General features: G+C 41.2%; 1 protein-coding gene across 2 annotated transcripts in view; it reads right to left on the bottom strand.

The window, feature by feature from the left end:
* Positions 1 to 1,028: 1,028 nt before the first annotated feature.
* Positions 1,029 to 26,612, bottom strand: part of KIAA0825 (KIAA0825 ortholog) — a 367,814-nt gene continuing 342,230 nt past the window's right edge. For both annotated transcript variants that reach the window (XM_059694100.1, XM_059694103.1), the window contains one exon: positions 1,029 to 3,035. In XM_059694100.1, coding sequence (XP_059550083.1) covers positions 2,918 to 3,035 — 118 coding nt within the window. In that variant the 3' untranslated portion in view covers positions 1,029 to 2,917. The remainder of the gene's footprint in view (positions 3,036 to 26,612) is intronic.

The following is a 26,612-nucleotide window of genomic DNA, read 5'->3' as shown; positions in this document are numbered from 1 at the left end:
TGCGCATCATAGCAACCAGTTGTTCGGTCGCTTAGGCTTTTATACATATAGATGGTTGTAATATTGATTGTGCAAGGAGACTCTCCCTCCCTTGCTGACCTTAAGAAAGCCAGAAGCCATATTGGGGAAACTCAGATGAAAGGAAATTGAGGCCCCAGGTTTTAAAACCTGCTAAGTAAGGAATGTTATCAATAACTATGTGAGCTTAAAAGGGGATCCTCCCCGAATTGAGCCTTAGATGAGACCACTACTAGCTGACATTTCCATTGTAATCTTGTGAGATCCCAAGCAGAGATCCAAGCTTAACGATGTCCAGACACTTGACACACAGAGACTATGAGATAATAAATGTATGTTGTTTTAAGCTGCCAAATGTGGTACTATTGTTATGCAGCAATAAGTAACTAGCACAGATTTTTACTCATGCAAGTAATTATTACAATATTTTGAGGGGGAAAAGGTTTTACGATGTTTTGGATTCTTTAAATTCTGGAGAAACAAGAGTGTACTGCTTTATTGATGGTGCTGTTGAAAATATATCTCAAAGGCAAGGCAGATAGTTTTTGTTTTGTTTTTTATCATTACGTGGACTATGCTGGCCTCAGTTCCTATTAAAACCTAAGAGCTTTCAGGCATCGTGTTAGGAATGTTTATTTGTGGAGATTCCACCTACAGCAGTGTTTCTTGTTCAGTTGGGTAAAACATAACATAAAATCTTAATCTTAAGTGTATAGTTCAGTAGTGTTGTTTATTCACATTGTTGTGAAACAGATCTCCAGAGCTTTTTCATCTTGTAAAAATGAGAAAGTCTACCTATACCCATTACCCTACTCTTTTTCCATCACCATAGCCCCAAGTAACCACCATTTTACTTTGTTTCTATAAATTTGATTACATTAGATATGTCGTAGAAGTGGAATCGTATACTATTTGTGTTTTTTGTGACCATCTTATTTCACTTAGATAATGTCTTCAAAATTCACTCATGTAACATATGACAGGATTTTGTTCTTTTATAAGGGTGAATATAGCTTTTTAACATTTTTATTATGAAATATTTCAAGTATAACAAAAAGCATAAAAAATCTTAAAGATTTTTTTGTAGTAAGATATACTAATTACAAATGAACTGAATTTCTCTATGACTCACAATTTTATCTGAAGTGGAATTAATAGGACATTTTGAGTAAGCTTGTATTGGTAGACAAAATAGTTTTTCCTATTTCTTGTTTGGTAGTTCTATAACAGTGTTAAATCTGAAACGCACATTTCCATCTACATTTTATTAAAAATTAATTCATACTGTTTAATTATTAATTCACTTATAGTAATTGCTAAACCAATAATAAAATAGATACCTCTTTATAATTACAAAAATACAGTTAAGAAGAATAGTGAGGAAGATAATATTTTACAGGGAGATAATATTTTTGTAGTAAGCATATGGTGAGTTACGAAGTATTTATTTCTGTTGTTAACACATACAAATGCAAAATTATTGTGAGAAAGGAAACTGTTTTTGAAATACCACTTCTTATCATACTTTAAGAAACGTATCAAATATGGAGTCAAAATGATCTGATAAATTAGTAACTTGTAATTTAACATTTTTAGTTATAAATTTTATTGCACTTATGACTACAGTAATTTCACTGAGCAAGTATAGAAGAGAATTCAACTGCCAGTTCTTCTCTCTTTTCTTTTTCCCTCTCCTTCCAACTCATCCCATTCTCCTCTTGCTATACTTCTTTGAAAAGGGAGGCATAGAGAAATGCCTACATATATTTTGTAAAAATTACAGAAATGTAAGAACATCAGAAAACATGATATTCAATGTCATATGGTCTAAAATAGTTTGTGATATAAAGCTTCTCCCAGATGGCCTGTAGATTGCTCAATAGTTTAAATGTCTTCATTCAACAGCCGTCTTTAAAACAACTGTGTTTATTAACTGTCAACTAGATGAATGACTTTATAGTAGGTATTTGGGGAGACTATTGTATAAAAGGAGACTTCATGTTATACTGTAAGGCCTTTAAAGTTTTTAGAATCTAATATCAGGCACTGATAGGAAGGATATGGTGCGTATAACTTTACCTGGCATATAGAACGCTAGAACATATTCTGTTTCCTTAGTGTATATAATGTAATGGGAATAAAAAGTAACAGAAACCATAGATAAGGAACTGTAGAGTGAAGATGGCTGGAGTCAGTGTTGAACATAATTTTATAAGAACGATGGTTTCTGGTTGGGAAAAAGGCAAGCATGTGGCTTGAGCCGAGAAGATGGCTGGAAGTTGCTTGAACATGGAGCCATTGGGTATAGGATCTGAAAGCATGTGATTGGAACTGATATTTAAAAAGTCACTATATGCAGAGATGTGTATAAAGCTATACTTCAGGAGAGTGCTTTTTGTAGCTATGATTAAGATAAACTGGATGAGGAAGAGGCTATGAGAAAGAAGTCTGGTAAGACCTGGATTTGGAATACAACTACAAAATTAGATTGAAATTTTCAGATGACTCTCAGAGGCCCATGTGACTCCATACAACTTAACATCCAAATGTTGTATTTAAAAATCTTTAGGGGAAGGATTTTCAAACATTTTGTCTGTTGTCATAGATACTTCAAGACTGAAAAAAGAAAAAAATAATTCAAAGGGAACACGAGATGGCAGCAGTTATTGTCATCTAAAGAGAAAGATTGAGGGAAGAAAAACATTTGAAATTATTTTTAAAATAAAAAATGTGGAGCAATTTATTCTTTATGTGTTATATTCCTTTTCAGTTCTGAGATTACTCAGTCATTGGTTTCATGCTTCACAGCACATCTGAGGTTCATCCTGACTGTAGTAAAAATCCTACTCCATTATATGTGATTATTTCCTAAAATAAAGCTGTTGCTGTTTTCTGCAGATTACTCTTCCTCCTTGGTATCTGAGGCAGAAGAGTTCTGGATGTTGCAAATTCGTTTCAAATGTTCCAACATTACTTTTTCTTCCTCTTCCAGTTTTTCATCCTTTCTCATTTCCCACCTAAAAGAAAAATCACATCTTAGTATTTTTGAATGTCCAAACTACATTCAACACTCAATTATTCAAGACTTAAAAATGTTCATTCACTGGTTTATTGAGGCGCCTGTTTCTCCTTGTTTATTCTTTTACCAACTGTCTCTTGGGCAACACAATTAATTCATTGGCACTGATTAGCAGAGTGGGCCAGGAGAATGGGAGAGGAAAATAGTCAAACGAGCTCTACTCCAGGGTATAGTTTTAAAGCACTGTTTTAAATGAGGTTTCTGTATTTCTAGAATGTATACGGCTTACCAGGATTTACATGCCTATAAATAAAATCTAGAATTGGGCATTAAGAAGCAACTACTTTTCCCACACTGATCAACCTATCAATAGATTTAAATTGCAGAGGTTTATCAGGAAGACTTTAGCAGCAAGAAGAATATGAAACTAAACTGAATATGCCTTAAAGGGAGGTCAGTCTACCCCTAGAAATAAGATCAAATTTGAAGTAATCAAGATAAATCACCCAACAAAAGAAGCAAATGGTTAGCAAGGTTCTGCAGATTATTTGTTAAAGGGAAAAAAAGAAAGAAATTAAAGACTTTCTAATTTTGTATGGTTGGGAAATATAGGACAAAATGTTAAGAATATGGAACTAAGTATGTATATAATCTTGCAAAGTAAATGTTATCACAATAACCCAAATACAGTTAACCCTTCCTTCCCCTTCTTCCTCTCTCATATATGAAGGCCCAGGACTGGTCAGGGCGTACTTATCTGTATATATTTCCTTTCTCTTTTCCTCCTATTTCGACCTAAGCCATCCACCATGATATGCTATCACAAAAGGATTTTAAAAGCAATGTTGATACATCCTAAAAGACCCTCTGCTGTAAGGTCTTCAAGGTCATAGGATTTCTTGTTCTAATTAAATCTACTGGGGTGATGTTAGCTAATAACATTATATAATTTTCAATTGTACAATTCTATAATACATCATCTGTATATTGATTGCATTGTATACTCACCATCCATAGTCTAGTCTCCCTCTGTCACCATATAGTTGACCTCTTTACCCTCCTTATCCTCCCTGCAGCCCCCTTCATCCTACAGTTTTCTGAGTCTAAGAGTTTATTTGTTGCTTTCTTTTTATATCTACATATGATTGAAATCATATGATTCTTGTCATTTTCCAACTGTCTTATTTCACTTAGCATGATATTTTCATGGTCCATCCATGTTGTCACAAATGGCCATTTTTCATCCTTTCTTATGGCTGAGTAGTATTTCATTGTATATATGTACTACATCTTCTTTATCTAGTCATTCACCGAAAGACACTTTGGTTGTTTCTATGTCTTGGCTACTGTAAATATTGCTGCAGTGAACACAGGGTACATATATCTTTACAAATAAATGTTTTTTTAAAGTTTCATGTAGATACCCAGAAGAGAGACTGCTGGGTCATATAGTAGCTATATTCTTAAATTTTTAGGAGCTTCCATACTGTTTTCCATAGTGGCTGTACAGGTTTACATTCCTACCAGCAATGTAAGAGGGTTCCCTTTTCTCCACATCCTCTCCAACGTTTATTTCTTGTCTTAATGATAATAGACATTCTAACAGGTGTGATTTTGATTTATATTTCCTCTAAAACTAGCAAAGTTGAAAATCTTTTCATATATCTGATGGCCATTTGTATGTCTGTTGAGGTCCCCTACCCATTTTTTAATAGAATAGTTTGTTTTTGTTGAGTTATACGAATTATTTATATATTTTGGATTTCAATATGTTCCTTATCAGAGGTATTGTTTGCAAATATATTCTCCCACTTGGTTGGTTGCCTTTTGTGTTGTTGATGGTTTGTTTTGCTGTGCAGAAGTTTTTCAGTTTTATGTAATCCTATTCATTTATTTTTGCTTTTATTTCCCTTGCCTTTGAGGTCCACTTCACAAAAGCCTCTCTGAGACCAAGTCCCATACATTTAGTATCTTTGTTTTTGTCTGTATATTTTATCATTTTAGGTCTTATATTTAAGTCTTTAATCTACTCTGAGTTAACTTTTGTATATGGTGTCAAATAGCAGTCTAGTTTCATTCTTTTGCATGTGGCTTTTCAGTTTTACCAACACAATTTATTGAAGAGGCTTTCCTTTCTCCATTGTATGTTTTTGGCTCCTTTGTCTAAAATGAGTTGCCCATATTCATGTGAGTTTATTTCCAGCTCTCAATTCTGTTCCATTGGTCTCTGTGTCTGTTTTTCTGCCATCACCATACTGTTTTCATTTCTGTAGCTTTGTGGGATAATTTGAAGTCAGGGCGAGTGATACCTTTGTTCTTTTTTCTTGGGGGTCTTTTTTGGTTCCATATAAACTTGAGGATTTTTACTCTATTTCTTTGAAAAATGCCATTGAAATTTTGATGGGGATTGCATTAAATCTGTATATTGCTTTAAGTAATATGACCATTTTAACTATGTTGATTCTTCTAATCCATGAGTACAGAGTATCTTTCCATTTCCTTTTGTCTTCTTCAATTTCTTTCAACAATGTCTTGTAGTTTTCAGTATATAGATCCTTAATTTTCTTTAAGTTTATTTCTAGGTATTTTACTTTTTATTTTACACTTACAAATGGAATTGTTTTCTTCATTTCTTTGTCTGACATTTCATTGTTAATATATAGGAATGCAATGGATTTCTATACACTAATTTTGTATCCTGCAACTTTACTGTATTTGTTTGTTTCTAATAGTTTTTTGGCGGAGTCCCTCTATTTTGTTATAGTTAGAACTTTTGAGTAACAAACAGCCTGTCATGCACGAGGAAAGCATATCAAGTTGTTTTTGTGGTTTGGTTTGAGTGGTGAAAAGAAAGCATGGGCATTGTATTTTCATAGAAAACTCCTGTAGGATCTTGTTCCTACGCAGGTTTCCTTGTGGAAGCGCTAGGTTCAATATGCCCTGGCCAACCCTGGGAGGTGGTATATGTAAGGGAGAAGGAAAAAGGAAAGAGTGGAGAGAAAGGGGTATTTTTCTGAGAGACCAGACCTGGGTTTAATTTAAATTTCTTCTTTATCCTCTGCCTGGGATTCTCCTCATCTTCTAGCACCAACTTTGGCTGAATCTAAAAACTGCTATTTCTGGCCGTCTTCCTTTCTCCATATGTTCCCATGTAATCAGAGTTAAGTTATTGATCATATTGGTTTTAACAACTTAAAGGGTAGAGACTTTTCACTACTACACTGTTCAAAGCCATGTTACAAGGGGGAGTACTCCCCAAATCTGTATTTTGGGATGTAATATTTAACCCATAAGGTTACCTAATACTGCTTTCATGGAATTTTAAAGAATTCTTCCTACCCATTTTATATTGGTGAACCTGGGCATCATTAATTTGTATGTTAAATTGAACTCCTTTCAAGAAGGAAAATAAATAATAAAAATACTTACCTAGTACTAACTTTGTGTTAAGCATTGTGTTAAACACTTGACTGTCAATCCTTAAATCCTTACTACAAAATGTTATCCCTTTTCTACAGAGGAGTGAACTGAAGCACAGAATGTTAATGTCATGTCCCCAGGTATCTTTGATTTGAAATAAGAGAGTCAACTCTGGAGTCTGGGCTTGTAAATGCCACACCAACCATGGTTTTAAAACCATTTTACAGGTATCATTAATTACTGTTAACAATAGTTTAAATATTTCATTTCCTGAAAAGAACTTTCTAAAATTCATATACTCAAAAGAAATCCAAATGTGGTAAATCGGGTATGCCTTTTTTCTCTCATGTAAAGGTACTAATATTGTACTGAGTAAATGAATTATTTTCTGAATGTCAACAAAATATGTAATATGCACATAAATATTTTGATCATTGTCTCTATGTGTGAAAACTGAAAACACAGTTTTTCTGCTTCATTAAAAATCTGTATAATTAATGTAAAATAAATGAATGTATAATAGAATCAAAGCTTCATGACAATTACAGGCACTTCACAGTATAATAGAGCTGTTAGTGATTAATGATGTTAGGCAAAGTTACTTACCTACCACAAATTTCTTACATATCCTTTGTGCTTATTCAGAAAAAAATCATTTCATAAGACAATAAGAAATTATAACAAAGATAGGAGAAACTAAGTATTAAACTACATTTCCCCTAATATTTTACTTTTAGTGATTAGAAGCATTAGGGGTTTGAAATGTATGTTTATCACAAGCATTGTTATTTTTCACATCTCTAAGTTCTTAGGAAAAATTTATCTCTAATTCCATTGTAGTTTTAGATTTTGTTAACACAGTTAAAGAGCAACTATATTAAAAAACTATTGGAAGAGAAAATAATCTATCAATTGTTAAACACAATGGACTGGGCAATCTATCCCTAGTTTCCTCTATATATTTAAAATCTATAGTGGAAGCATGTCCCTACAGAAACCAGAAAATGTCAGAACCAGCATATTCAAGTTCTGCCTAAATCAGCTTTATGAAGTAATTATATTTTTGTTTTTTCCTGACTTAGATAACCTGTTCTCTTCCACTATTGCTAAATTCCTCACCTGCCTACTGTTGAAAAGGAACTGTACCTTGACCCCTACTCCTACTGGTGGCAGTGAATATGTTGTGTCTTAGTGATGAGCAGCAAAATCTCACAAGACCCCCCAACTCACCTGTACCTTAATCTTAACTATCTCTGGAATGTGTTCCAACTGTGTGGCTCCTGCATAGGTAGATGTGGGAGTTTGGATCACCCTTGATTAGGGTGTCTCTTTTCCTATCCTAACACAACAGGGGACCCTAAAGCCTTGGCTGAGCTACTCTAACAGAAGTAGCAGGCACAGCTTTGCTCACCAGCACTCCTCAGATTGGCGTGTGTGTTCTCAGCCTTGGTGGGTCTTCCTGGATTTACATACACATTCAGCCTGATCTTCTGTATGTCTGTGAATAGTAGGTGATTCTATGGGGCTCTTACATGTAGCAGACCATGGCTAAGAGCTTTCTATTTCTGCTCATGTCAATGTGCAGTGATGGATTTGGGATCTTTAAAATGAGGCCTGGAGGGGTACAAAATAAAAAGTCACTGATCAATGAGTAACTTTTCACGATCAGTTTGACAGAATGTTTTATTTTGAGGGGCTTTGTGGCTACTGTGTGTCAGAGCCAACTAGGAGAGTCACGCCTGGGGAGTGGGTAAGCATAAGGTATGTTCTTGGTAGTATGGATACAGGCTATCACAGAAGCAAGTCCTGGGGCTCCTTACTGTAAGAAAGAGGAGTCAACAGCGGACAGGAGGAGGAAGGCCAGAATCGGGAGTGTGAGGAGTTCTCTGAGGCATTGACTGTGCCTTCTACTAGGGAAAGTATCTAAAATTTCTGAACTCAACAGTATCCTGAATAAGAACATAAGCCCTGGAGTGACTCTATCTTTGGGTTGAATCACCTTCGGGCAAGTTTCTTAACCTCCCTGTGCCTCAGGATTCTCATCTATAAAATGGCATCAGAATTGTTTGATAGGAACCCAGCCATGCTCATTGTTTATGTATTGCCTGTGACTGATCACACTCTGTAATGTAGAGTTTAGCAGTTGTGGCTAAGACCCACTGAGACTGAATGTCCCACAAAGCCTAAAATATGTACTGTTTGGACTTTTACAGAGAATGTTTGCTGCATGCTCTTGTAGAATGGTTGTTCTTTTTTTTTCTTTTTCTTTATTAAGGTATTACATGTATCCTTATTCCCCCATTGTCCTCCCCCTCCTCGTGCCCTCACCCCCCCAGTGTCTGTGTCCATTGGTTATGCTTAAATGCATGCATGCAAGTCCTTTGGTCGACCTCTTCCCCTTCCCTCTCCCCTCCCCTTGAGGTTTGACCATCTGATGGATGCTTCTCTGTCTCTGGATCTGTTTTTGTTCATCAGTTTATGTTGTTCATTATATTCCACAAATGAGTGAGATCATGTGATATTTATCTTTCTCTGACTGACTTATTTTGCTTAGCATAATGCTTTCCAGGTCCATCCATGCTGTTGCAAATGGTAGGAGTTCCTTCCTTTTTACAGCAGCATAGTATTCCATTGTGTAGATGGTACCACAGTTTTCTAATCCACTCATCTGCTGATGGGCACTTAGGCTGTTTCCAAATCTTAGCTGCTATGAACATAGGGGTGCATATATCCTTTCTGATTGGTGTTTCTAGTTTCTTGGGATATATTCCTAGAAGTGGGATCACTGTTCTTTGCAGTGGCTACACCAGTCTGCATTCTCACCAGCAGTGCACAAGGGTTCCTTTTTCTCTGCATCTTCGCCAGCACTTGTCAGAATGGCTGTTCTTAACCAGGGGTGACACTGCCTCCTTACAAGGAAATACGGAGAGTATTACTGCTTAACACCATCTTGAGAGTGCTTCTGGGACCCAAGACAGAGATGGTAAACATCTTTAATATGCAACAACGCCAGACAATGAAGAGTTGTCTTCCCAAATGTTAATAGCATCCCTGCTGAGAAGCATGTGCTCTAGAATCTCCAAAATAAAATTGAGTCATCCCTATCTAGTTTGTGATTTTAATTGAAATGGTTTTAGTATTTCGCTGCTTAGAATATGGTTTGCTAAAGAGCGGAGGTTTAGAAGCCAGGTGCTGGATTTGAATCCCTTTTAAAAGATGTGGCTGTGGAAAAGCCAGATACTGCACCTCGGTTTCCTTACCAACAAAATGTGAACATTGAAGTGTCATCTTTATAGACTTGCTATCGGGATGAAATGACTGTGGACTCATAAAACATAAAATAGTGCACGGTTTGCCCTAACCGGTTTGGCTCAGTGGATAGAGCATCGGCCTGTGGACTGAAGGGTCCCAGGTTTGATTCCAATCAAGGGCATGCACCTTGGTTGCAGGCACATTCCCAGTAGGGAGTGTGCAGGAGGCACCTGATCGATGTTTCTCTCTCATCGATGTTTCTAACTCTCTATCCCTCTCTGTAAAAAAAAAAAAAAAAATCAATAAAAGAAAATAAAAATAGTGCATGGCTCACAGCAAACACTCAATGAGTGATAACGTATTGTCATGATTATTTGGCATATTGGTTAAAATTACCAGTAGCAGAAACCCCGATTCTGGTGGGTTAAACCAATAGGGAATTATTTTTCTCATATAACAAGAAATCCAGAGGTGCCAGCATGGGTTATATAGCAAGGCTGACGTCTCTGTGAATCTCATGGTTCCAAGATGGTTATTGGGACTTCGGCATCATGTCCTTGTTTTGAGGCAGGAAAATGGAGAAAGGGGCACACAGGCTGCACCTGTCCTACGTATTAGGGAAGTAAAACCGTTTGCAGAATCCTGAGGGCCTTTCACTGTGTGGTATTGGGCAAGTTTCTTAACCTCTCGGTACCTCAGTTTTCTCATATGTAGAATAGGGGATGTTAACAGTATATGTCTCATGCATTATTGTAAAGACTAGGTAAGCTCTGAATTCATGAAATGTGGATAATTATGAGACTCAAGTTACTTGTATTAACTGGCTTCCCCAGAGCTCCGGCCTTGATTTACCTTCTCCTGCTCTGTGCCCTTCACATCGTTTTGTCTGACAAATTTTCTTATAAATTATGTGGGTAAAATGAAAATGCTAATTATTATGCATTTCTATGATCATGTGGTCGTTCTCTCTTTTCTTTCTTTCATTTCACAATAGTTCATTCTGTTCAGCCTAGCATGGCCATGACTACTTTTGTTTTCCCACAATCCCTTCATTGTAGTTTTCAAATACATTCTATAATGATGGCATTCAATCATATTATTGGCATTTCTCCTGATACACCAATAAACATATAAAATGTAACTTGAAATAAGTGTCCTGATTTAATGTTATTATTAAACATTTATGTAGTACTTTATATTTACAAAGTGCTTTACAATTATTTATTAGTTAATTGTACTGTTAAACAACATTAACCATCTGGCCAAATTAATGATTTCAAATTGTCCTACCAGTTGGTAGCTGAGGAGTGAAAAATGAAGTCATATTGGATTTTATTCTCTTCCAACAAACCTTTTTGTTCTTCTCTCCTCCTCTGCACAACAGCACAGACTCGCGTCAAAGGAAAATTCAAATCAGAGGGGAAAAGGATGTCTCTGTTGTCCTATAAATGTGGGATTTCTTCAGGGCTCAGTCCTAAACCATCTTTTCTTCTCCCTTGGTAAGCCTCACGTGTACTCACACAGTCAACTGTTGTCTCTCCATCTGTAATTCATCTCTCTCCCAGGCTGTAATTCAGTATCTTTAAACTTCATTTTTGTCCCAGGTTTTCTAAATTCAACATTTTGATTATAATTTTCACTTCCACTCCAATTATATTCATCATTTATATACCCCCCCCCCCCCCCACACACACACACATACTCTAACACAGTGTCTTCCTTGTGAAGTAGTCTGAGGTAGTTTTAGGGAATAATTCTTGTTCTTAAGTCATTGGAAAGGTAGCAACATTAATGACAGAAAGAACCCTGATTTTTTGAGCAATAAAGCCATTATTAAATTTTATGGTACAATTGAAAACTATAGAATTTGATGTTCTTCTTTAAAGAAATTTCTACAGGAAGGTGATGCTGAATCACACTTAGTCCCAAAGGACAAACTTTAAGAAGGAGACAGGTACAAGGCTATCCTACATTCCTGGGTATTATGATTCATGAATAGTTATGGGAAATTGATTATAAACTGCAAAATCAGCTTTGAATGTAATCACCTTGAATATAAATGCCACTATTTTTTGTAGCTATACCTTTTTGTATCCACATAAACCACAGAATTAGAGAGTTGTGTCTTCCTCTGGAAGCAGGTCTTTACAATTCATACTTACTTACCTACCCTCTTTCTGATATGTTCTCCAGATGATCCCAGTCCACAATCACTTTTGCCTAATGTTTTAAAAGCTAAGTTTTCAGAAATGTATATAGTCCAGTCCATCTCCTATAGCATACATTTAGTGGAGATGGAGAAATCAACATTATTCATTTCATGTAACCTAGATAATTTATTTATTGCTTAGCTTTATCTTCTCTAAAATAGAATAATTAAAAATTTCCTTGTATACTGCATTTTTTTTATTGTTGATTGTATTACAGATGCCTCCCATTTTCCCCTCCTTTGCCCCCGTCCACTCAGCCCCTGCCCCACCCTAGGCCTTCTCCACACTTACTGTCTGTGTTCATGAGCTATGCATATATGTTCTTTGGTTAATCTCTTCCCCTCCTTCCACTCCTTTCCCCTCTAAGAGCTGTCATTCTGTTCCACATATCCATGTCTCTGGACCTGTTTTGTTCATCAGTTTATTTTATTCATTAGATTCCACATATAAGTGAGAACATGTGATATTTGCTTTTCTTTGACTGGCTTATTGCCCTTAGCATAATACTCTCCAGGTCCATATGTGCTGTCACAAAGGGTAAGAGCTCCTTCTTTTTAACAGTGCAATTTTTAACACTTTAAAAGTTTTGCTTTTCTTTGAACTTGGTATTGAATCTCAATAGTTAAGTAAGAGGGGTCCTACATGAGAGTTACAAGGCTTTATACCATTTTCTGTAGGGGCATTTGGGAATGAATGGATTTGTTAAGGGAGCAAAGAGAGCTTTATAAACTTATTTATGACTTAATTAAGTTATTCCCTCAAGCTAATTAAGGTATGCTAGTTTGGGGAGAATTCAGTAGAAAATAGAAAAGCATTAAGGAAATTTATCCACAAAGAAAGGTCAAGAACAGTTAGTAATATCATTGATTTGTACTGCTTACTTTCATATTTAAAGACAGATTTAAAAAAATGTTATTATAGAGGTTTCCATGAAATGTAAAGGACCTTCCATTTTTATTGACTACTATAAATGGTGGTCACATCTTTGTCTTGGGAAGTTATACAAAATAGGTTTTTCTTAAAATAACCAAGTGAGTTATTCCAAGTCCTCACAAATTGTTTTCACCTAATTTAACACTTTAATATCCAGAAAATAAGGTTTATTTTACAAAAATATATCAGTGTTAATATAGTATACAACTTAGAACCTCTGCCACCCAATGTTATGCCAATATTATATATATTTAATATATAACAAATAGAAATAAATAGAATAGATATAAGTATATAGAGAAACATATAGAAATAAATATAGTATGTCTATTAAAATCCATGCCTAGACTATTAAATATCAATACCCGCCATAATTAATTAGCAGTTTGGTTCCTTGTTTCAACCAAGAATCTACACTAATAATAGACAAACATGGTAATTGGCCATACCTTCGCTATGCCCACCATTGGCTGATCAGAGCGATATGCAAATTAACTGCCAACAAAGATGGCGGCTAATTTGCATACTGCAGGCAGGGCGGGACAGCACAAGCCGCCATCCAGGCTCCCATGTGTGACCTGGGGGTGGGGGCCCACTCCCGTGTGTGACCTGGGGGCGGGCGGTGGCTCAGGTGAGGTGATCGGCATCACTTGCCTTCGCCTGAGCCCCGCCCGCCCGCCGGGGACACGAGGCCCACTCGGGGGGAGAGAGAGAGAGAGGAAGAGAGAGAGAGAGGCGGAATTTGGCACCCCGCATCACTTCCTGATCGACCACTGCGATTCCAAGCCAATGAGGGCTGCCTTCAGGCCACAGCTCCAGGTCCCTCACCCTCACCCCAGGCCCGAGAGCACAGTGCTGGGCAGGGGCACCCAGGGGTTTGGGAATGCAGTGCGAGGGGCAGGCATGACGTGGGGAGGGCTGTGTTTACACAATCAAGTTACCCACTTCTGCCCTGGCCCGTGCATCCCTCCTTCTTCCCCTCAGAGGCCCAGCTCCTGCCTACATGCTTGCTGGGCAGGCCCAACTGCACCGGGGAGTGAGCCATGGCGATTGGGATGGCCACTTCCTGGGATGGGACGGCCGGACCACGGCGATTCATGAGGGCGATGAGGCCCGTGGGGCATGCGCAGCCCTTGGGTGGTGGGGGTGGCCGGCTAAGCGATGTCTGGCTTCAGTGGGGCCAGTGGGAGCCCAAGGCCACCCCAACCCCCACAGGTTCTGGGCGGACAGTGGCTCAGTGGAGAGCAGTGTCTCCATGCATGGTGCCCAGGGGTGGCTGTGAGCTGCTGCAACCCCACCCCATGCTTCAGGGATGGGGAGAAGGCTTGCAGCCACCAGCACCCTAGGTTGCACCGCCTGTGCCTCAGCCTGCCAGGTTGGCAGGGTCCAGAGCAGGTGAGCTGCTCCTTTCCCTCAGTGGTAGAACAGGGAGGAGAGCGCTGGGTGCAGGGAGGGGACCTCAGCTGGGATCCTCCTGATGTGGGGAAGCGGCCCAGCCTGGGCCCAGTGGGGAGCTTAGGAAGTCTGGCTAAGCAGGCGCTGGTTCATACCAACTCTTACTCTGCCATCTTCCTCTAGCTCTTCAAGCTAGCCCCCCTGCCCCACCTGTCCGGGGGAGCGGGCTCTGGGTGATCTCCCTGAGCTCAGACTATGGACCCAGAGACCTCAAGGAAGAGTGTCCGGCCGGGCCCGGGCAGGGGCCGGTGCAGAACTACCAGGGCAGAGTTGCTTCAGTATCTTGGTGAAGTTTGCAACTGATCCAAGGAGGAAACCCAAGAGGGGAAAGGCAGGGAGGCATGAATTGCCATCACTTTAGCCACTTGAAAACAGCTCCACTTGGAATGTGAGGCAGTTGTATGTTCAGCTGAGAAGTGAGGGGGCTGAACTCCACCATCGCTGGGCTCCTGTCAATCCAAGGCCCAAGCATCCACGATGACAAGGAGAGAACAGAGTGAGGGGCCCGGAGAAAGGGAGGACAATTGAAGAAAACCGTGTCTAGACTTTCCCCAGCCCTCTCCTTCTTTCTGGTGCCTACAAGAGCCCCAGGCCCGGCCACAGTTCTGTCTCCACCTTTTAGTCCCCTATTCTCCAACCACAGAGGAAAGAAATAAGGAAGGAGTCTGTGCTATCTTCAGAAAGAATCTATATACCTGATCGGCCAGTTGCCTTCCACAGAGGGAGGCCAAACTGCGGCTTAGGCCCACTCCCCACAGGGACATCAGTAAGACATCCTGTGAGGGCTCCCAGACTGTTAGAGGGGGCAGGCTGGGCTGAGGGATGCCCCCCGAGTGCACAAATTTTTGTGCACCGGGCCTCTAGTTTGTTACATAATTATGATAACTAGCTATATTTGCAGTTTATACAGCTATTTCTGCAGGAATTTAAATGAATGTTCTTTTGTAAGGTAGTAGATTTCTTTTGCTACTACTAATGGATTGTTTCCAAGCTCAGGAACAAGCAGCAAAACCCTTAATTTGAATTTATAGCCTTCAGAGACAATCTGCAATACAGCTTAACTGTCCTAACCAATTTATTTTAATTAATATGATTTGTTCTATATATTTAAGTAGGAGAATTATATACTGACAAATGGGACAACCAAGAATGCTAACAGTAACATTTTAAATAGTTATGGCTTAGGGAAAACATAAACGGAAGCATAGCCATCAGTAGTAATGGAAGCTGAACTTTTCTGTTACTACTTAATCATCCATATCTCCATAGAGAATTCATTTCCACCAGTGGATTTTTAAAATTGTAAGAGTTTACATATAACACCAAGGTCATGCTATTTGGCCAGCTTTTAGTGCTGATGTAGAAGAAATGCCCTTTGCTGAGAGAAGTGTTAGGACTGCTAGAACCACATTGCTGATTTTTCTCAGAGTAATGTATAATTTAATGAATCAAAAGAAAAAATGTCTTTTTTTCTAGTTAAATCTGGTATACCTGGAAATGTGCATGGACTGTGCTTTGTAGAAATGTTCATGGACTATGCTCTGTCTATTCCATTTATTAAACTATTAAGTTAAAAGGTATTTAAGCTGTGTCAAGCAACATTATTCTTGCACTAAAAATGAGAAAAGTTCTCTTTCCATAAAGAAGGAAAAGATTATGTATTTATAACTCTAAAGTTTCCAAAAAATTGAGTGCTTTTTTACTAGACTGTGTAAAGCTGATGCCAACACAGGCAACAGTCTTGTTTTGGCAACAGTGGTTGGCATAAGGCCCTAACCACTTATCCTATCTAATAAAACAGAAACATGGTAATTGGCGTACGACCGCTACCATTTTCATTGGCTAATCAGCGAGATATGCAAATTAGTCAACAGCCAAGATGGCGGCTAATTTGCATATGTCAGCCCCAAGCCTCAGACTGAGGCTTTAGGCTGGGGCCTGGGCTGAGCCATCCAGCAATCATTGATGGCGGCAGCGGAGGGGAACCAGGCGGATCCAGCCAGCTATGCTTGATGGCAGCAGCCACAGGAAGCTGGGGGTGCTCGGGCCCAAGCCTAAAGCCTCCGCCAGAAGCTTTAGGCTTGGGCCGGTCCAGCCAGCCAGGGATCCTTGATGGCAGTTGCAGGGGGGAACCAGGACGGAGCCAGCCAGCAATCGGTGGCGGCGGGTTGCTGGGGGTGCCCCAGTCCAGGCCTAAAGCCTTGGCCAGAGGCTTTAGGCTTGGGCTGGGGAGGAGCCAGCCAGCGATTGTTGATGGTGGCGGCTGCAGGGAGCTGGGGGTGCCCCGGCCCAGGCCTAAACCCTCAGCCTGAGGCATTAGGCCTGGGTCAGGGAGGAGCCAGCCAGAGATCGTTGATGGTGGGGAGCATGGGGGGGTCCGGCCCAGGCCTAACGCCTCAGCCAGAGGCTTTAGGCTTGGACGGGGGCGGAGCCAGCCAGCGTTCATTAATGGCGGCTTTGGCGGGGAACGGGGCGGAGCCAGCCAGCGATTGGCAGCGGGGAGCTGGTGGTGCCCAGGTCCAGGCCTAAAGCCTCAGCCTGAGGCTTTAGGCTTGGGCCGGGGAGGAGCCAACCAGCAATCATGAACCAGCGATCCTTGATGGCCGAGGCGGCTGCAGGGAGCTGGGGGTGCCTCAGCCCAGGCCTAAACCCTCGGCCTGAGGCTTTAGGCCAGGGCCGGGGCGGAGCCAGCCATCGATCACTGATGGCAGAGGTGGCGGTGGGGAGCTGGGGGTGCCCAGGTCCAGGCCTAACACCTCAGCCTGAGGCGTTAGGCCTGGGCCAGGGAGGAGCCAGCCAGCGATCTTGATGGCGGGGAGCATGGTGGCGGGGGGTGTCCAGCCCAGGCCTAACACCTCAGCCAGAGGCTTTAGGCTTGGACCGGGACGGAGCCAGCAAGTGATCCTCATGGCGACTTTGGCAGGGAACCGGGGCGGAGCCAGTCAGTGATCGGTGGCGGGGAGCTGGGGGTGCCCCGGTCCAGGTCTAAAGCCTCGGCCTGAGGCTTTAGGCCGGGGCCGGGGGGGAGCCAGCCAGCAATCATTGATGGCGGCAGCGGAGGGGAACCAGGCGGATCCAGCCAGCTATGCTTGATGGCAGCAGCCACAGGAAGCTGGGGGTGCTCGGGCCCAAGCCTAAAGCCTCCGCCAGAAGCTTTAGGCTTGGGCCGGTCCAGCCAGCCAGGGATCCTTGATGGCAGTTGCAGGGGGGAACCAGGACGGAGCCAGCCAGCAATCGGTGGCGGCGGGTTGCTGGGGGTGCCCCAGTCCAGGCCTAAAGCCTTGGCCAGAGGCTTTAGGCTTGGGCTGGGGAGGAGCCAGCCAGCGATTGTTGATGGCGGCGGCTGCAGGGAGCTGGGGGTGCCCCGGCCCAGGCCTAAACCCTCAGCCTGAGGCGTTAGGCCTGGGTCAGGGAGGAGCCAGCCAGAGATCGTTGATGGTGGGGAGCATGGGGGGGTCCGGCCCAGGCCTAACGCCTCAGCCAGAGGCTTTAGGCTTGGACGGGGGCGGAGCCAGCCAGCGTTCATTAATGGCGGCTTTGGCGGGGAACGGGGCGGAGCCAGCCAGCGATTGGCAGCGGGGAGCTGGTGGTGCCCAGGTCCAGGCCTAAAGCCTCAGCCTGAGGCTTTAGGCTTGGGCCGGGGAGGAGCCAACCAGCAATCATGAACCAGCGATCCTTGATGGCCGAGGCGGCTGCAGGGAGCTGGGGGTGCCTCAGCCCAGGCCTAAACCCTCGGCCTGAGGCTTTAGGCCAGGGCCGGGGCGGAGCCAGCCATCGATCACTGATGGCAGAGGTGGCGGTGGGGAGCTGGGGGTGCCCAGGTCCAGGCCTAACACCTCAGCCTGAGGCGTTAGGCCTGGGCCAGGGAGGAGCCAGCCAGCGATCTTGATGGCGGGGAGCATGGTGGCGGGGGGTGTCCAGCCCAGGCCTAACACCTCAGCCAGAGGCTTTAGGCTTGGACCGGGACGGAGCCAGCAAGTGATCCTCATGGCGACTTTGGCAGGGAACCGGGGCGGAGCCAGTCAGTGATCGGTGGCGGGGAGCTGGGGGTGCCCCGGTCCAGGTCTAAAGCCTCGGCCTGAGGCTTTAGGCCGGGGCCGGGGGGGAGCCAGCCAGCGATCAGCGGCAGGGAGCTGGGGGGGCGGGGGGTGCCGGCCCAGGCCCAGGCCTAACACCTCAACCAGAGGCTTTAGGCTTGGGCCGGGGAGGAGCCAGCCAGGGATCACTGATGGCTGCAGCGGCGGGAAATCAGGGCGGAGCCAGCCAGCGATCCTTGATGGCTGTGGCAGCTGCTGTGGGGAGCTGGGGGTGCCCCGGCCCAGGCCTAAAACCTCGGCCTGAGGCTTTAGGTTTGGGCCGGGGAGGAGCCAGCCAGCGATCATTGAGCCAGCGATCATTGATGGTGGCCCAGGCCTAACACCTCAGCCTGAGGCTTTAAGCTTGGGCCAAGGAGGAGCCAGCCAGCAATCGTTGATGGTGGCAGCGGTGGGGAGCTGGGGGTGACCCAGCCCAGGGCTAATGACTCGCCAGAGGCGTTAGGCCCGGGCAGGGGCCACACTGGCAATTGGTGTGAACTACAGAGGAAACACCTTTTCTGACTGCTGATTGGCTAAGCTCCCTGTGGTCACTGGTAATATTCTTAGTAACTTGGGTAATGAGAGTCCAAATAGGTGATCTAGGTTTTTTTTACTACACTCCTGGAGAAAAAAAGGAAGGTCTGCTGCTGGAGGGTTAAGAAATGTCATATCCTGCCCTAGCTGGTTTGGCTCAGTGGGTAATGCCTCAGCCTGCCCAACACAGATTCTGGGTTCAGTTCTGACCAAGGGCATGTACCTAGGTTGCAGGTTCCTCCCTGGCCCGGGGCCAAGGTCAGGGCTCATGCAGGAGGCAACCAATCAAAGTGTTCCACTCACTTCGATGTTTCTCTCTGTCTTTCCCTTTCCCCTCCACATTCTCTAAAAATCAATGGAAACATATCCTCAGGTGAGGAGAAGGAAGGAAGAAGGAAGGAAGGAAGGAAGGAAAGAAGGAAGGAAGGAAGGAAGGAAGGAAGGAAGGAAGGAAGGAAGGAAGGAAGGAAGGAAGGAAGGAAGGAAGGAAAGAAGGAAGGAAGGAAGGAAGGATGGATGGATTTTTTCATGGTAAAGGGACTGGAGTCCGTGTTGATGAAAACATCTTGGTGGCTGCCCTGACTGGCAGTGGCTGCAACAGTGCGGTGATGGGGCTGCGGCCTTCCCCTGATCAGCCTGGTTGACTCCCACAAAGGGAGGCCAGACTGTGGCTTAGGCCCACTCCCCAAGGGGAGCAGGGAGCAGGTAGTAGGACATCCCCTAGGGCTCCCAGTATGTGATAGGGGGCAAGCTGGGCTGAGGGACCGCCCCCCCCCCCCGCCAGTGCACAAATTTTTTGTGCACCAGGCCTCTAGTAGGGATAATAATCTGAATGAAGCTCCATTTTTAAACACGTGGTCCAATGGCTAAAGAGCCTGTTTGCAACCTCTGTTACCAATAGCAACATTGTGTTTAGAAAAGGATTTGAAATACATACTTGGTTCATATTTTGTTTGAAATTAGCTAAGAATTTATAAAGATTAAAACTGTTCTAGAGTCCAGAGCGCTACATGGTTATGGGGCCATTACTCTTCATTAAGTCACTGCCTATATGTTCATATTCATATAGATTGCAAAGTTCTTTCATTCATTCAGTAATCAAAGTATTTACTGAATGCCTACTTACTATGAGGCTTTGGAGTGTATAATAATAGCTAATACTTATTTAGTGATCTCCATGTTCCAGGCACTCACTATTCTAAGTACTTTGCATACATTAGTTCATTTAGCCCTCATAACACCTTTATGAGATGGGTTAACTATCATTACAGCTACAGACCAGGCGTTACCCCAGGTCACACAGCTGATTAGTGGTGGAGCCAGGATTCTAACACAAGCAGCTAGCTCCAGAATTAAATGCCCTTACCCATATAGTGAGTCTACTGCAACATATGCCTCCCTCTGTCTGTCTTCTGTAACAGTAAGTCAAATGTGAGCTGCTCTCCTGGAGCTCACAGTTTAATAACACTTTTTATCCACTCTGCATATGTCAGAAAATTAATTGATGGGGAAAAAAACCACCCCATGTGCAGGCCATAATTTTATATGGTTTGAGTGTGTCAGACCCACTTGAGTTGCAATGCTTTGACAATGGTGGCAGATTAGAGCCTTTCAAAATAACTGGCATTGCTTTAGCTCCTCCGGGTGAAAGGATTGCCTCCTCACTCCCTTTCTTCACTCCTGGGGAACTAGTAAGAAGTACAGCTTTCTCTAATGTCATGCTGGCATCAAGGGGGTTGAGTGGCATGATAAATAAGACCTTTACCCTCACAGAGCTTTCATTCAAATGGACATCAAAGTTATTTCCAGAAAGTATTTCATCTTATGGCCCTTTCAGGAAGCTCTGGTGCCCTCATCAATAGCTACACAAAATGTGGAGCGCATCACATGTTCAGAGTTGGTCACTCCTTCCAAGATTCTTGTCTTGATCACTTTTTGCTATTTCAGCTTAGGACATTTAACACGAAATCACCACTGCAATGTGGGGCTCCTATAGATGAATTTTAAGTTTTAATAATTTATCATTTTAACTTTTGAGAGTAGTTCTCTATATATTAAAAAACAAACAAACACTTTTCAACCAAAGTGAGTCCAGGTGTGGCAAAATGCATAAAAGTAACACCAAGTCCAAGATAAATTGAAACTCTAAGCACATTTTACTTGCATTCCTTCCTTGTTTCTAATTTAATGAATGTTTCCCAGAATGGAGTTTGCAAATCAAAGTTTATATATAAAATGCTTACTTATTCCCTTTTGAGTTCTGTGTCAATTGTGTACATTTCATAAATATAAACATAAGATGTATTTGCCAAGGAATTACATTTGTTGATGTGGCAGCCTCATGGCTTAAAATATAAAAAATTCATACCTTGTCAATTATGAATTGCATTTCCCCATTTGTATAGAATATGGAATTTGTTTGAGTACTAGCTAAAAATGTACGTGATACTATTTCAGATATGAGTATTGCAAAAAAAAAAAAAAATCCTCACCCTCTTCCTGACTTAAGAGGTCAGACAACATCTAAAAACTATAATCCTTTTAAATAATAAAAAAACTTTGTCCTTTGCTCATTTATTCAGCTTTTTCTTACTCCATCCAATTACCAACCCTATCAGTCCATTTCCTTTGATATATCTTTTAAGCCGATGAGTGTCATAATAGGAACACAGCATGAATACTCTTTTAATGCTTATGGCTTTTTTTTTTCTTTTCCAAAATTGAAACATCTTCCTTGCTAAGCAGATTTTATACACTGACTAACTCCCACAGCTATCACCCTTGATGCCCTCTCCCTATTTCATTACCATTTGGGGGATGAACACATCATTTGAATGGTATTTATCTTGATAGACAGTGGGGGTCGGGGGGAAGCCTTGCCCCCAAAGCTATGCCGTGTTTCTAGCCCTAGGTTAGGAGGCATCTTCTAAAAGCAGCACTTTCACTAAGTGGGACCCAACTCAGATCACTGGTATTTTCTCTGAGAAAATACCTATGTATGCTGTCAATTTAATTAAAAACTTTCCCTTTGCTCTAGCTTCCCAATTATCTCACCCATTATCGCTCATACCCTAAAATCATATCATTCTCTGGCGAATAGATTATTTCTCCAAACATCCTTGTCTCGTTGCTTTCAGATAACGGTCTGTGACCCTCTTCCCCCTTCAACTGTTTATAGTCATTTTAACATCTGTCATCACAGTTTAGGTGTGATTGTGTCTAATAATGCTTTCTTTTTGCAGTGGGTTCACTATAGCTATTGCTGTATACAGAAAACTCTGACTGACATTTCCAGAGCTTTTTGGAGCCAGAGTAAGTCAAATACTCTGTTACCGCTTTCAACGACTTCCAGGTGAATAATGCAGCACGGCTGCCTGATTTCTTGAGAGAAGGCGTCACTAAATTTTGAGAGCCATCTTCCTTACTTTCACAGCCCTACAGCACTGCCTTTTAATCCTCTCTTCTGAGTTTATCTTTGTAATATAAAGTTTAATTTCAAATGTACTAGTACCAGTTGACTGACATTAACTTTAATTTCCAAAAGGAGTCCATTTATTGATCAATTTAAACAACTTCCTTCTGTATGAGGCTACTAGTATACAAATTAAAGGTTGAATGGTGTATTTTTTAAAAAAATATATGTTTTTATTGATTTTGGAGAGAAGAAGGGAGAGAAACATCAATGATGAGAGAGAATCATTGATCAGCTGCCTTCTGCATGCCCCACACTGTGGACCGAGCCCACAACCCAGGCATGTGCCCTGGTTGGGAGTTGAACCACGACCTCCTGGTTCATGGGTCAACACTTAATCACTGAGCCACACTGGCCAGGTGAATGTCATATTATTTTTAGGGAAAAGCTGGGAAGCATTTAAAAACCAAACAGGTGACATTGAGATATTTAGTATACAAAATCATTCCAATTATTGCTATCCTGTTCCGCTATCTTATTTACCATAACCTATGAACTTGTCCAAAATGTAGCAAGTCAAATTCAGTTATAAGCAGTAAACTTTCCCAAGTTATCCCCATCGATGTCCAAATTTTTGTGATGAGTTCCTGCTATTGCACTATAATTCTGATTTCCATTTCTAATTTATTAAATTTTCTTTACTGTTAAAATCTATCTTGGTCCAGCAATATGCAGTAAAACCAATAATGTCTATTGATGTTTAATGTATCTAATTTTGTTGTAAATTCACTTACAAAAAATAAAAACAAACAAAAACACAAGATCTTTGCCAGCTCTTTCATTTACAAGCAGTATTGTATACTCAAGAGGCTCTTACCTAACAATTCGGAATTATCATTAGCAAATATAAAAAGCCTGTCATAAGCCAGTTCTTCTTTACCATTAGCTAGAGGATGAACTCTGGCCAGAGAACACTTTGGGAATATAGTACATTAATGACCCAATGGAATACACACTTCACCATCAAAAAGCACTGAGTTTGAAAAATTGCTTTTTCTAACTCTAAGCCTGCATATACAACATAAACAGATTCATTATTGCTGAGACATGCTGCATCTCTAATTTCATTTTCACAAAACTTCCACACATCTCCATAAAATCCAGATTAGTTCTCTAATAAATAACTATGGCATTACCATTACTAGTGTTCATAGGAAGTCCCTACTTAAAAGCACAACAGGGAAATTACTACACAGTGGCCCCGCCTCCAGCAAACACATAGAAACACAAACACACACCCATAGATAATAAAACATTGGGAAATGATAAGAATCATCAAGAAAATGCTTTATCTTCAGCTGTGGTTCAGCTATTCAGCCAACTTTAACCAATGTTATATCATCCAATTATTTAAAAAAAAAAGTAAAAAAAAAAATAGGGCATTGAGGGGATAAATGGTGATGGAAAAAATATAAGAAAATATTAGCAATCAAATAATACAAGGAAAAATGTCAAACTATGAAAGTAAACTATCAGTCAATGAAATATTGTGTATTATTAACCTTAAATTCTGTATTACATAGAAAGCAGAAAAGAGTTCAGATAAAAGGTTCAGATTGCAGACTGGAAAATATTTTGTGTTAACCTGCTCCTACATTCTCTGGATCTCTTTTCTGTTTTATTTATTATTATTATTTTTAATAACTAGAATTCCATTCCCCATTCATTTGCTACTAACCTGGAATTGACTGTGGGATCTGAAAATTGAATTGATGAAGTATAACCAACCTCTTTATAGAGAAAAATCCTTTCTAAAATCCCCCAAACTTCCCTCAACTTTAATATTCTTGTGTTGTGTTGTGGAATCCATTAATATTAGAGAGGGAAAGTGAAGAAAGATAGTAATGTAGGACTCTGGGCACTTACACTTTAAACCATGAGCCATAATGGGGTCAAATGGATGGTTATTATTATGTGCTAGGCAATAATTAACTAATCTAGACTCCTTTCAAAAAATACTATGCTACTTAACAAATGAGTCTTAGAAAGCTATACAAACTTCATAAAACAGATTGAATCAAATATTGGTATATCAAAATAAATATTTTTGGAATGTCTACTATGAGTCGGGCAATATATTAAGCATGGGGATAACACATTGAATATGACAATTATTGCTCCTTCTTTTATGAAACTTCTATCTGTGGCAAACACAAAGTAATCCAATTGAATGAATTAATGAATGGCAGTATTACAAAAGTCAATATTCAGGTCCTTTATACTTCAATAATTACAGCTTTCTATATATGGATCCTGCATATTTTGGTTAGGGTTATTACTAGAAGTTTTATGATGTGTATGTTGTTATTATTTAGAGAATTTTTTCCACTATCTCATCTATTTCTTATTGGGATATGGATATTTTTTCTTGTGTTTCATAGCCTTAATGATTTCTGCTTAAGAGGATTTTATGTGGCATTTTTGAGTTTTCTAAGAATACTCTGCAATTATTAACATTTTACTCTTCAGCAGTTAGTTAATTACTTCTGACTTGTGTCTTATTACACTAGCCAGAAATTCTAAAATAATTTGAATAAGAAGATCAGGAATTCCATCACCTCTTGATTTTAGTAAGAGCTCTGTTTTTTGTTTTGTTTTTTAAACCTTTATTGTTCAGATTATTACAGATGTCCCTCCCCCCCCCCCCCCCCGCCACCCATAGCTCCCATCCACTTGGTTCCCACACCACCTCAGGCCCTCGCCACCCCACTGTCCGTGTCCATATGTACTGCATACATGCATGTAAGTTCTTTGTCCAATCTCTTCTCACACACCCCCACACCCCCTTCCTCCCGAGAATTGTCAGTCTGCTCCCTTTCCATGCCCCTGATTCTATTACATTCACCAGTTTATTCTGTTCATCAGATTTTTTATTCATTTGATTTTTAGATTAACTTGTTGATAGATATGTATTTGTTGTCACTTTGTTGTTCATAATTTTTTATGTTTACCTTTTTCTTCTTCCTCTTTTTAAAGAATACCCTTCAGCATTTCATATAATACTGGTTTGGTTGTGATGAACTCTTTTAGCTTTTTCTTGTCTGTGAAGCTCTTTATCTGACCTTCAATTCTACATGATAGCTTTGCTGGGTAGAGTAACCTTGGTTGTAGGTTCTTGCTATTCATCACTTTGACTATTTCTTGCCACTCCCTTCTGGCCTGCATAGTTTCTGTTGAGAAATCAGCTGACAGTTGTATGGGTACTCCCTTGTAGGTAACTAACTGTTTTTCTCTTGCTGCTTTTAAGATTCTCTCTTTGTCTTTTGCCCTTGGCATTTTAATTATGGTGTGCCTTGGTGTGGTCCTCTTTGGTTCCTCTTGTTTGAGGTTCTCTGCACTTCCTGGACTTGTAGGTCTATTTCTTTTACCAGGTAGGGGAAGTTTTCTGTCATTATTTCTTCAAATAGGTTTTCAATATCTTGCTCTCTGTCTTCTTCTGGTACCCCCATAATTTGTATGTTGGTTCACTTGAAGTTGTCCTAGAGGCTCCTTACACTATCTTCATATTTTTTTATTCTTTTTTCCTTTTGCTTTTCTGGTTGCGTGTTTTGTGCTTCCTCGTATTTCAAATCTTTGACTTGATGCTTGGGATCCTCTAGTCTACCGTTGAATCTCTGTATATTATTCTTTATTTAAGTCAGTGTTTAATTTCTGACTGGTCCTTTTCCATTTTCTTGACATTCTCACTGTGATCCTTGAAGGTCTCACTAAGTTTCTCAGAGGTTTCTATAAGATTTTTGAGTAACCTTATAACTGTGGTTTTGAACTCTATATCCAGTATTTTTCTTTCTTCCATTTCTTTCATTTGTGACATGTTTCTTTGTCTCCGTATTTTGGCTGCTTCCCTGTGTTTGTTTCTATGTACTAGATAGCTGCTAAGTCTCCTTGAGTTGGTAGAGTGGCTTTGTGTGGTAGGTGTCCTATAGGGCCCAGTGGCTTGGCCTCCCCAGTCACCTGAGGTGGACACTTCTTGGTGTACCCCTTTGTGGGCTGTGTGCACAGTCTTGTTGTAGTTAAGGCTTGATTGCTGTTGGTATCACTGGGAGGAATTGACCTCCAGGCCAATTGGCTCTGAGGACCAGCTTTGTCTACAATGGGAGAGCTGCTGTGCAGGAGATACCCTTATGGGACAGGACTTGCTTCAGTGGGGCTTTGGTGCTCACTGAGCCTGCCCCTTGAGTGTGTCACTTATGGATGTGAAGATTTGTAATCTGGTATGGTCT

Source organism: Myotis daubentonii, chromosome 4, assembly GCF_963259705.1.
Source record: "Myotis daubentonii chromosome 4, mMyoDau2.1, whole genome shotgun sequence".
Taxonomy (NCBI): Eukaryota; Metazoa; Chordata; class Mammalia; order Chiroptera; family Vespertilionidae; genus Myotis; species Myotis daubentonii.
The sequence above is the reverse complement of the archived record's forward strand: the minus strand, read 5'-3'. Positions and strand labels throughout refer to the sequence as shown.